Source organism: Teleopsis dalmanni, chromosome 2 (assembly GCF_002237135.1).
Source record: "Teleopsis dalmanni isolate 2A chromosome 2, ASM223713v2, whole genome shotgun sequence".
Lineage (NCBI taxonomy): Eukaryota > Metazoa > Arthropoda > Insecta > Diptera > Diopsidae > Teleopsis > Teleopsis dalmanni.
In genome coordinates, this window is record NC_051847.1 from 65,381,843 (window position 1) to 65,394,324 (window position 12,482).

The 12,482-nt window shown below is 28.8% G+C and overlaps 1 protein-coding gene across 1 annotated transcript in view; it reads left to right on the forward strand.

Moving 5' to 3' along the window:
- Positions 1–12,482, forward strand: part of LOC119674727 (potassium voltage-gated channel subfamily H member 8-like) — a 68,834-nt gene that overhangs the window by 28,834 nt on the left and 27,518 nt on the right. The window contains exon 5 of the mRNA XM_038085883.1: positions 12,224–12,462. Within this exon, the coding sequence (XP_037941811.1) occupies positions 12,224–12,462 (239 nt within the window). The remainder of the gene's footprint in view (positions 1–12,223; positions 12,463–12,482) is intronic.

A 12,482-nucleotide genomic window follows, 5' to 3' on the forward strand; every position in this document is an offset into this window, starting at 1 on the left:
AGTTGGCTTTGGGCACAAGGTACCACTCCAACATAATCGATTTCTAATAAAGCATTATCCAAACTGAGACTCAAAACAGAGTTAATGGTTTTTAAAGGGCTGTACACTTTGTACATTTCTGAAAGATTTTAGTTTAGTGGTTCGATACTCTTAATCTTTCAAATGGCAATTTTTTAGCTAAAGTCTAATTATGACTTTTCAGATTGAAATACAAAATTGTTTTAACTCCAACAAAGGGCTAAATCGTTGGTCATTTAAATCAAAGTTCTCTGCAATATCTGTGGTATTCTATAACCTGGCAAGAATTATCGCATCCTAATGTAGCATGAAGATTGTTATACAAAATTGTTTTAACTCCAACAAAGGACTAAATCGTTGATCAATTAAATCAAAGTTCTCTCCAATATCTGTGGTTCTCTATAACCTAGCAAGAATTATCGCATCCTAATGTACCATGAACTGTACGAAGTTTATTGTGACACAAATATATTTCAGCGAATTAACATTTACCAAATTTACTGTTGTATGTTAAATGTCGTGAGAATGGATGAAGATACTTCAGCGAAAAAGGTATTTGAGTGGTGGTTGGGCGAAGAAAGCGTAGAGGTTAACATTGTCTCCGATGGAGAGTGCTCTAGCTGCACTTCTTATACAGGACTAGAAAAGGTACATAGGAAGAAGGGTGGAGAGGAGTGCTGCGACAGGGTTGTTATAGCTATTTAGTAAGTAATAAAATTACAGGTACATGTTCAAAACCGACACGGTTCACAATACCGTCAGAAACTAAAACTGGGATCCATATAAACATACGTAAAAGAAAAGACGAGTAGATAGAGAAGTATTACACTTAACTCTTAGGCGATTCTTCTCTAAATTTTGCTGACAAATTTTAATTTTCATTGCAGTGCTTTATGCGTATAAAAAATGATTGTATTTCATTGAAACATAAAAATGTCTAAAAGTAAGTAGACTTTGTAATTAAGACGGTTTCTACGACTGACTTAATTACTTAAGCAAAGATTTTTTTATATTTTTTTTCAACATTTCGTAATTATAAAATATTGAAAGAAAAAATAATATAAAAATAAATAATTTCAAAAAAATATTAGGCAACAAAGAAAACAAAAATTTATAACAATACTTGTCCTTAACTATACAGTAAATAGTGGTATACTTAATCAATTGTTGACACCAATTTTTCCTGTTTTTATGGCAAGCAAATTTTATTTTCGAACACAATGGGTTCATTGTGATTGTTGTTGTTACTATTTTACACAATATGCTTCAGTAGACGTCAATATGTTTTAAGTAAGATCCAAAAAGCAAAACACAAGAAAAAATAATCGCAAAGAAAATATGCACATAAACAAAGATTTTCGTAAAACAAATAAACACAAAACCATTAAGCGAAAAAAAAATAAAAAAAAATAAAATAAAACATAAAAGAAAAAAGAAAAATCTGCCACGTTCAATGGCTCCTAATTAAGTTAGAACAATGAAGGCAAATTTTATGCAGCCTTTGGGGTTGTGTCAATTATAGGACAAGTGCAATAGAGTACCGAACATAAACAATACAAATACTCGTATAATTCACACACACATGGCGAGCAGCGTATAGCACAAAATTAAGTACTACTCCATGTCAATTGAAAATTAATGCTCGTTGACATGACGCAGCAACATCGACTTTATTTGGCAACATTGCTAAGCCACTCATATGCAAACACACATTCCTACAAAAAGCATAACATAAACGCACACTTTGGTAATAAATAAAGAATTCAGAAATAGAGGCGTGCAAACATTCTCTTAATGGAGAAGAAGAAGATGCCAACATTGTTGCTATGTAAACAAATTCAAAATATACACAACAATAGCATCAATCCAAATACTTGTTATTTATACAAAAACCAATAATTACAACAATAACAACAGCGATTGAGGGGTAAAGTAACAGGCTGTGGCTTAAAATGATTTAAATTTAAAACGTTGCTGACAGCGACTTTTATTTCATTAAGATTTATTTCCTTTTTAATTTATTATATTTTTTAGAAAAAATTCACATTTCTTTTATTTTTGAATCATTTACTTATTTTTTCTTTTATCTATAACATGTTAAGATATATTTAATCAGATAAGTCAATATTTTCATTTGTCGGTGATGCTAGCCAAATACTCGTTGCTACAAAAAAATACTCGTTACAAGAAAAAATTTTTTTTTGAATTATAATATATGCATGTATGTATGTATGCGCATAAATGCATGTGAGTAAATATTAATATTAGCTGTATAGTATGCTTATTACTTTTTGATTGAATTTAAAAAAATAATGAGACCATCAGTAGAGTTAAAATGCTTATAATCTACTGAATCAGTTTAACATATAATTTATATAAGATAATATCAGAAGTTGACAGAGTACCGGTTCCGAACGGAATGGAGCACCCCAATCATAGTTAATATTTTTTGCTACACCTTATATAAACCCTGATGAAAAAAGTTGCAAAAATTGTACGAATAACCCTATGAAAGCTACGTAACAGCTGTATGGTCAGCCAAAAATTCAATTAATTAAAATAATTTAAATAGAAATTTTTGTTGTTGTAGTTCACTACTGTTCGAAAAAACCTCTTCATTAAATAGTTTCTTAAAGCTTTAAACAATTTTTAATATAATTGAAAACTTTTCGTAATTGTTTTAAAAAACTACTCTTTACTGTATGATACTAAACGTATATTGGAGTTATTTATATACCTTTTACAATTATACAATATACAATTAATAAGAACGGGATATACGATTACTAATTTTGTCGAATATAATGAAACTCATGCCTATATTTTTATTTGAGATGTGTCAGCACAAATTAATGCTATTATCTGTCTGTTAATACACAAAATTGTTCTTTAATTTTTAAACGAATTGGGTATATTTCACAGAAAAACTTTTTCTGAATTTAATGAGTTAAAGTAACTTCATTTTAGTAAATAAACAAAATTGATACGGTTCCGATTTTTCTCTTCCTCATTTAGCAAGTGATCTTAGTAAAATTAACTATCATAAACAACTTTAACGGAGTTCAAAGTTTAAAATTTTTAAAAGGTGACCATAAACATGAAGTAGTCTCGATATATATCTCTAAAAAATAAAAAAGTAAAGTGAACTTGCTGACTCTATCACAATTCGTCATGAAATAGGCTTGCCCGAGAAATTGAAAACGTCATAAGATTTTTTTTTTTATTATTTTATTTTTAATACTATCTTTCTGATTAGAAATCCCAATTATTATCAAATTAAAAACTAAAACATAAAATTAAGTTACACTAAAATCTAATTCATATATAAAAGAAAGATGTCGTTATTCGTTACAAACAGACCTACTTATATACTCAAAGACACGGTCTGACACCTGATTTTAGCTGAAAATTGGCTAGGCGAGGTATTGTAGAGGCCAGGAAGAAGGACATAGGTCTGAAACCGACTTTAGCCCTGAAAATTGCGCAAAAGGGCAGCGTAGTTTAAGGCTCAGGAGAAGGACATAGGATACCCCCGTTCCATCACCGACCAAAGTAGGTTTGAAGATCTATCAAATTTTTTTGATAATAGAAAATATTCTTATTAAAATTACAGGCATAAAAATAACTCTATTACATGTGTTCAAAGTTGTATCTAGACTCAATATAAGTTGGCTCGTTGTCAATTAAAGTATCGTTTTAATCAACTAACACCTGGTGTTGCAAACCAACAAAAAATAGCAATAATTTAACAATTATACGTCAATGGTAGTGGTTGAAAAAATGAGTTTTAGTTTTATTAAATAACGCCGCGCACCAAAGACGATGCGACCATCTTCTCCTCGTACAAAGCCGTTAACTGCAAGGAAGAATACCGCAATATCTGCCAAATTTAAGCGACTGAAAGGTCGAGCGAGACACACAGAGCTCAAACAAATAGACTAATTTTGCGATGTGCTACAAAATTACACAAATAAATTATGAATGATTAATGTAGGTATTTTTTTTTTTTTGTATTTTTTCCAATTAAAAAAAAAAACTGCTTATTTATTGCCTTTAAGGCGGAACAGAGTTCGCCGGGTCATCTACTAGTAACTTTTAAAAACAAGTTTATGGGTTTAAAGAAATGAATTTTTTGTTTTCAAAAACAAAGTTGAAAATATATGCAATATTTGTATAGCAAGTGTATTGAAAATAATTTGTTTGAATCAAAAAAACAAAGAAATGATTGAAATCCAGGGCTAATTACAACACAAGGGAAGATGGATAAAGACAAGTTTATCCATCTTTGCACATTAACTTTATTTATATTTCAAGCAAAAATTTTCACCATCCTGAGAGCATATACTCTTACTGCGAGCAAGGACTTTCATGAAAAGAAATCTATATTCTCACTGATAGTCAGGCAGCTATTAAAGCTATTTCAACAGTCTTCTCCTCGTCTAAAATAGTAAACAAATGTAAATGACTTTTTAACATACTACGAAGTAACTTGGAGATAACTCTAGCTTGGATATTCTTTTATAGAATTTCGCCTTCCAATCCCTGCTCCTACCAGCTACAGGCGAAAATTGATATACGACTATTTTTACGACAGGCAAATAGGTTTTGGGCTTATATTTCCACAGCAGCCAGATCAAGAGTTCCATGACACCTATACTCCAAATATACAACCTCCAAACTGTATATATGCAAATCGATAGTATCTAGATTAATATCTTTTCTAATGGGACACTGCATAAAGTCAGGCTCGGATTACCCTGATGAATCTTCTAAAATGCATATCTATCCGAGCTCAAAAATTAGAACCCCAGAGCGCCTGTACTGTGCATGTTTAGGTTTATCCAGAGCCTGACTCAAGTTTTTATGTATCCTATTCTTTAATACAATCAACAATAATTCCAACATTAGTATTGACTAGAAACTTATATTTATCAATATCTCCGGCCAGTTCTAATATGCCCATTCTTTGACGCACAACTGCGAGAAATATAGAAGTAAATTGGTTTTCTTACTTAATTTAGGAAGTTTCTTTCCTTCTTACACTTCACTTACTTACACTGTCTATATGAATGATATTAGAGTTTCTCTAATGCTATAAGTATCTGTACTTTTTTTCAACATTTTGTGATTTAATCAAGAGTTCTAAACTGTCATCTTAGATCTTTATCTTCACACCCAAATTACTCTTAGTTTGACAAATTTATGCAAAAATTTAAAAGAAAAAATATTTTAAAGAAAAATAAAAACTCAAGACAATTCCCCCGTTTTCCCGTTGGAACTTACAAACATAACATAAAACCTCCTACTCTTTCATCCGAGAGAATTGTTTGACTGTTTGAAATGAATAGGCGTTTTCAATAAATTGAAGGCATAAAATCACCATTAATTCCATTGGAACTCACTCTGTTAGCACTCAATTAACTGCATTATTCTTTGTCATTGCCGTTGTTTCGCACGTCATTAGTAACTTTGTACCGCAACTGCTTTCTATGTTTTCCTACTCTTGACTTCCGTGCGCCGCGGGACATCATTTTCCTTGTCTACCGTGATTTTTACGAATTTTATTAAGTCAACAGCTGCGTGTGTTGCGCTTTTCTTATTCGAAATTAATGCTTCTAAATTTTATTTTAATGTACTTTTTGTATCTTTGTATCTTACTGACTTACACTCTACATATATTTCTACTTAAAGTTATACAGTGCTGTTTGTTTTTTCTTTTTGGTAGTGGAGTGTATACTGCTCTACCATTATTTTTTTTTTATATTTTACTAGAGATTCCGTTAACGCAAGTGACTAACTGTCAAATGATTTAATTGACAGTTTTTGTTGACAACGGCTCAGTTAACTTTTTTTATTATTTAATGGTATTTATGAATATATACACTGAAGTGTTAAAATATTTAAAGTATTTTTAATATTATGTTTCTTTGAATGAAATTCTTAAATTTTTAGTTTATAACAAAGAACAGAATATTTATATATATTTCATTTGTTTTTTGGTAAGCTTTGTTATTTCTTTAAGTTTATTAGAATGCTGTGTCCCTATGGTAGTTAAACATTTCAAGTAAAATATTCAAACACATTGATATTGTAATATTTTACTTAAGAAGAGCAAATAAACTCAATTTAACGCCTTACAATTTCCACTTCAGATCCTTTTTCCGTCGAAATAATTGCAAATGACTTAAATGCGGACTTTTCCCATTAAACAATAAAAATAAACAAGCAAATTTGTTATTTGCCAATGAACTCATTAAATTTCATTTCAGATATTAAAGATTCCACACAGCAAACATTTCACGAAATGAAATATTTATGTAATGAAATTTAACACTTCATAAAATTAGTCATAACTTTTATTTACGAGTCTCGCTGAAGAGTTGAGCAGAGTCGAGCACAGCTGAAATGTGCAGAGAAGGTATCTTAAGTTGAGATTTATTAGTGAAGCATCACGTTCAGTAATTAAATAAAAATTTGCTATCAAAGTCATAAAATATAGAATTCTCTTTATATTATTAAACATATTTAATGCCAAATTAAACAACAACTGCCTATTTAAGCAACGAAAACTCATTTGTTTACATCAATTTTAATGAGATGAGATAATTGCTTTAATTATTCAGATAAGTAAATAAAACTAAAATCAAGGAATTTATACTTCACTGCTTGTTTATCAATTTATTTTCGAACTCGAATAACAAGATTAATGTGTGCGAATGATATTTATAGCATTAAATATTTATTAAAACTTTAAATGTTCCTATTTCTGAAACCAAATTTTATGACTTAGATTAAAACTTGTAAGTAATCGTAGATACTGCTATGCAGAATACTAAGATAGAAGTAGTTCTTTCAGTTTTTTGTAATTGAAATTGTAAAATTAGTACCTAACTGAAAGTTAAATACATTAAAGTGTTAAAGTCATGTCACCATGGCATTAAAGCGGGGTCTTATTATAGTTAAAGTGAGCTTTAGGTACAAGACCGACACCGCTACCTCAACCTAACTAAGTATAATCAACTTATAAAAAATAAAACTTCCTTGTATAAAAAAAAATAATTTTATACAGTTATTTCTTTATATTTTTACAAGAACTAGTCACTTAACATTAACTTTATCATTATCTCTTCCATTATGAATTACAGGTAACCCTTATAGATACGTTCATTGAAAACGTATATCATGTTGTACGAAATCGTGTTTCATCAGACTATCAAGCCCTGAAGTATAATACATGGATATAGAAAACAGATTGTATTTTTCTGATTTTATTTTATTTTATTTTATTTTATTTTATTTTATTTTATTTTATTTTATTTTATTTTATTTTATTTTAATGAACAATTGAATTAATTATTATTAATTATATTAAACAAAAAAATAATATCTTATAATGATTTGAGATATATGTGAAATAAGAATATAATATAAAATAAATATTACGCGAGTATAAGCTTAAGTTTTGAATAATTTTGTTTTTAATCTACATATATATGCATAATATATTCGGGTTTTTACAAAGATATTCGGGTTTTCCTCAATTGTGTTTTATGTTTAATATGTATTAAAAATCATAGCTGTATTAAATAGGTAAAAATTTATAAAATATAACCCGCAAATTTTTGGACGTGTTTAACGAAAACATGTTTTAAGAAACCACATTCTAAGAAACTGTGCTGAAGGCAGGTTATCTGTATATATATGTATATCGAGTTAACAGCTGATATGTTTATTTAATTCTTCTAGCTTAAATGTATTCATGAATGAATGTTATTACTTCAATGTAATACAACTTGTCTAATTTTAATTCGACTATGAGAAAACATCTTACATCAATTCACAGATTTAAAGGTTAAGTTAGGTAAATCTGGCTTACCGTAAAGCAAGAATAAACCTATAGATTCTTAAAGATACAAAAAAAAACCAAAACCGCTATATATTTTGAAAATATATCAGCGAATGTAAAGAGTGCTCAAAACTCTATTCTAAAGACAGAACTTATTTTAGACTGTAGTGGTTTTTGAACCCAGAATTTGTCTGTCGTAGTTCGAGTACATACTTTTTCTGCTATTAACACAACACACACGATCGGAGACTCTTATCCGAACTTATCGGACTATACGAATAGTTAGTAGCACTGAACCAAATTATTTTCGAAATCATTCGCCGATCTCAAAGACAGAATACAAAAAGGCATACAAGTTTTTTACTTTAAATATACATAAACTCAAATTAATAGGTGGTTTTTATAGAGAATAAATTGTAATTAAACAGCTTTTTTCAAAGATGGGATTAAAGATTGCTAATACCTGTAGATTTCATCAAATTTATATGTACACTCCCATATTGATTAATATTATGTGTGGTTATGACAAAAAGCGGGACATATACCTTCATCTGTTGGTCATTGAACCCAAACAAGTCTAGAAGCTTCAATCATGGAAAATTATGAAGTTTATAGTCTTAATTTTTGTCTGGATAAAAATTAGGATTAATGGGCATTATTCTTTTAAAAATAAATTCAATATATAATTACTAATATTAATGACTTCATTGTTATTATATTTTTAAATAAAAAAATATTAGAAAAGTAATTATAATAACTGTATTTATAAATTTTTGCAAAATCATTTCATAAATAGTTTTTAATTGTTTTAAAAATAAGCTTCATTGCTCAGTACAAATAAAATATAAAAATTAATTCAATGAGAATAATAATAATAATTTCAACTACTTTATAAATTTCAATTTTGAAATTGAAAAATAAGTACATTTATTAAAAAATTATATTTAACTGGCACAAAAAACAACAACTCACTTAAAATCAAATTTAGTTGCAATTTTTTTCTAGATAATATAAAAATACTTGCATATTTTCATTTTTATAAGGAAAAAATGCTTTTCAATTTTAGTTTTAAAATGAAATTTCTCGAAATAATACCAATTGCTGCTTTGTTACCAGTTCTTTGTTTCTACTCCAGCATCGCTGGAAAGGTCTGTAAATATTTGCTTTCCTTCAGAAAATATTTACTGAATACAATAACAATTTTTTATCATTTTGTTTAGAATGAATTCGAGGTGTATTTTGAGGAGTGCAAATGCTACTTGTTGAACTCCACAATCCTAAATCTCTTTTCATGTACGTTGAATGCTAGAACTACACGCCGTACATTAAATATGGAATGGATGTTTGGTCAAGACATCAACAACTTTAGCGTTAATATAGTTGTGACAGTACCACGTAAAAATTCAAGGTTACTATTGCTTAACATGACCAATGTTAGTGGATGTGATTTTGTGGCAGACAGAAATAAAATATCTATACTTGGTGTGCTGCGCAAAAATGTGGAACACTACAGCAATATACCCAAAATTTGTCCATTTAAAAAGAAAACTTTATACTATTTAAGAAAATTTCGCTATAATTTACAATTGTACCCGCCCTTTAATATTGAAACTGCTATGGATGTATTTATCGAATTAATGGTAGGAAAAATTAAAATTGCTAACGGCTCTATTAGACACCTTATCTCCGCAAAAAAATAATGAAAGAACAAAGATTTTCGTAAATGAAATAATGTATTTAAATGTGCCTTTAATGCATTCATTTTATTACATACTACAATAAAAAATTTTCTGATAATAACCTGTCTGTTTAATATCGTCATAAAAAATGTACTGACTAAATAAGTCCACAGACTTATTTCGAAAACCAAGGTATTTAGAAACTCGTATTTTGCTACTGTACTTCACGCTCAAGATGTATTTGTTATACTAAAAAAATTATATACAACAATTTCAAAATAAAGTATTTAGAGATGTGGTTAAAGCTTTTTGGTACATTAGAAGCACTGGCATATGCAGTTTCATAAAATACTACCGGTCAAAGTAGGAAAAAACAGGGTCTTCAAATCATATATAGCAGGTCTTGCAACCTATACCAATGTCCAAATTTCCACATGTGAGAAACCCAGCAACTTTATTATGACTTTATTTATTATGATATTATATATAAACTTTAAATTACTATATTCAATTTTTATATATTATATATAATAAAATAAAACTGCTAGCTATTCTAATTCAAGAAACTAATAGCAAAAATAAACAATGAAATAAAAACAGAAATAAGTCTAAGTATTTCCATTGGCATTAGCTTTAGTCTAATAAAATAAATTTTTGGAGTGAAACTTTTTACGAATTCAATTATATTAAATTAACAAATATAGTAGATATGTATAATGTTTTAATGTAAAACACTTATACTATATAGCTACCGAGTATAAGCTTATAATTATAAATATGTATGTTGGTTAGTTCATGTTGATCCTGGGCACTTTTACTCTTTGATAGCTGGTGGTACTACAGGGTCCCACCCATCTCATTGACTAATTTATGTATTCTTTATAAGCTTCATGATTATTTAGTGATTTATCTAAGATCTGCGTACCTCCCCGTGCGAAGAGTGATTACTCTAAAATTAGATAGTGCTAAGTAGGATAGCCTGTCAGTTTTCGAATATAACTTCAGGGCTCTGTCCTTTATGTATTTTTTGATCGGGTCTATTCTAAGATCTCTCAGCATGTCGTTTGTGCGGATGTACCAAGGCACTTTAAAGAGTCTTCGGAAAGCCTGACTTTGAGCAACTTGTAGCTTTTGATAGTAGAGTCGGCAGCTTTGCTATACGAGACACACCCATAAAGTAATGCTGGTCTAATTATCTGGCTATAGATCAGTTTTCTGTTCTTCGCGCTAAGGTTGTTGTGTGTGAAAAGTGGTTGTAAGCATTGCAGTGTTTTAGCGCAACTGCTTCTCTTGTATATGCATATGCCAAGTGAACCGCTTATCAAACGTGATACCTAAGTATTTATACGGCAACAAACAAATACAAAATATGTGTATAGTACGTCTATAAATAAATAATTGATTAATTAGTTAATTGTCAGTGCGAAGTATATTGACTCTTTTCTTCGTTTCTTTCATTTACGATTTGTTTCAATTTCGTTCTGAAAGTTAATTTATGAAAAGAAGATTGTTTTTTTAATCAAATTATCTAAATTGTTGGTTTCAAATTAATAAGTTCTTAAAAACGTTTTAAGCAATTTTTCACAATCAACTTAATTGTAATTTATTGTTTACCCAAATATATTTAAAATAAAATTTAACAAAAAAAAAACAAAATATCAAAAAATTTAAATCCTTTTTCACACTGTTTTTCTTCGTGGTTTCTCTAACCCTTTTTTTATTATATATATAGTATGTTCCAGAATTGTTTTATCATACTCTTTAGGGTTTCCTTCGTAGCTAATCAAAATAAAATCAACTTTTGCTTTATAAGCTGTGAAAATACTTTAAATTGGTTTTTATATGCATTTTTTAGGATATAAAGGATAAATTTTTTTTAATGCTCTTTAAAAAAATGTTTATTTATTTAAAAATAAAGTGTTTTTTTAAAAATAACGGAGCACATATATACATAAAGTATATAATTTTGCACAATATACATACATCGCCATTCCCTTCAATATACAATATGTATATATAACATATATATATATGTATATATAACATATATATATATGTACATATAACATATATATATATATGTATATATAACATATATATATATGTATATATAACAGACTTTATGTTTTTCCTAATATAACATATACGATGTTTTTTCTTTGTTTTTTTTTTAAATTTTTTCTATTTATTTAATATTCATAATGTTCTTATTGATGTGTTTGTATAATTAAAACTTATGTTTTTATTTAAAAAATGCTTGTACATTACAATTCATTGTTTTTAATTAAGTAATTGGTGTAATTTTCATAATTTTTGTAATTTTTATAATTGTCGCCAATTAATTATGTGGGCTTGCTTGTGCGTCCTTTTTAATGTAATTTCTGTCTTATTATCCTCCTCGTGTATTTATTGTAATTATTTGTCTTGTCTGTGCATTTTGTTGTTGTGTGTGTTGTTCTTCGTGTAAAGTTGGGTAAATTTGTATGAGGGCACACAAAATCACTCATACCAGCACTTCGTGTTTAGCGTAAATTATGTACTATATAAGACCATTTTGTGTCAATTTGTATAAAAAACTCGCAAATAATCCATATCGTCTTTTTTCTTCGTTTTTATTGTTTCACTGTTTTTTTTTTCTTTTCTTCTTTTTGGTTCATTCTGTAAGTTTTTGCCCTTACAGCTGCTTTGTTGGGCGCACGTTTTCGTGCTGGCTCCAATGCAGGTATACTCGGTCTGGGCGGTTTGCCCGGACTGGCTGCTGCTGCTAATGCCGCGGATGATGCTGATGGTGCGGAAACTAATAACCTAGATGTACCTGCTGGCTGTAATATGGGCAGAAGAAGAAGTCGTGCAGTTTTGTATCAACTTTCAGGTCATTATAGACCTGAGAAAGTAAAGACTAAGTTAAAATTGGGAAACGTAAGTAAAAGTACTTAAGC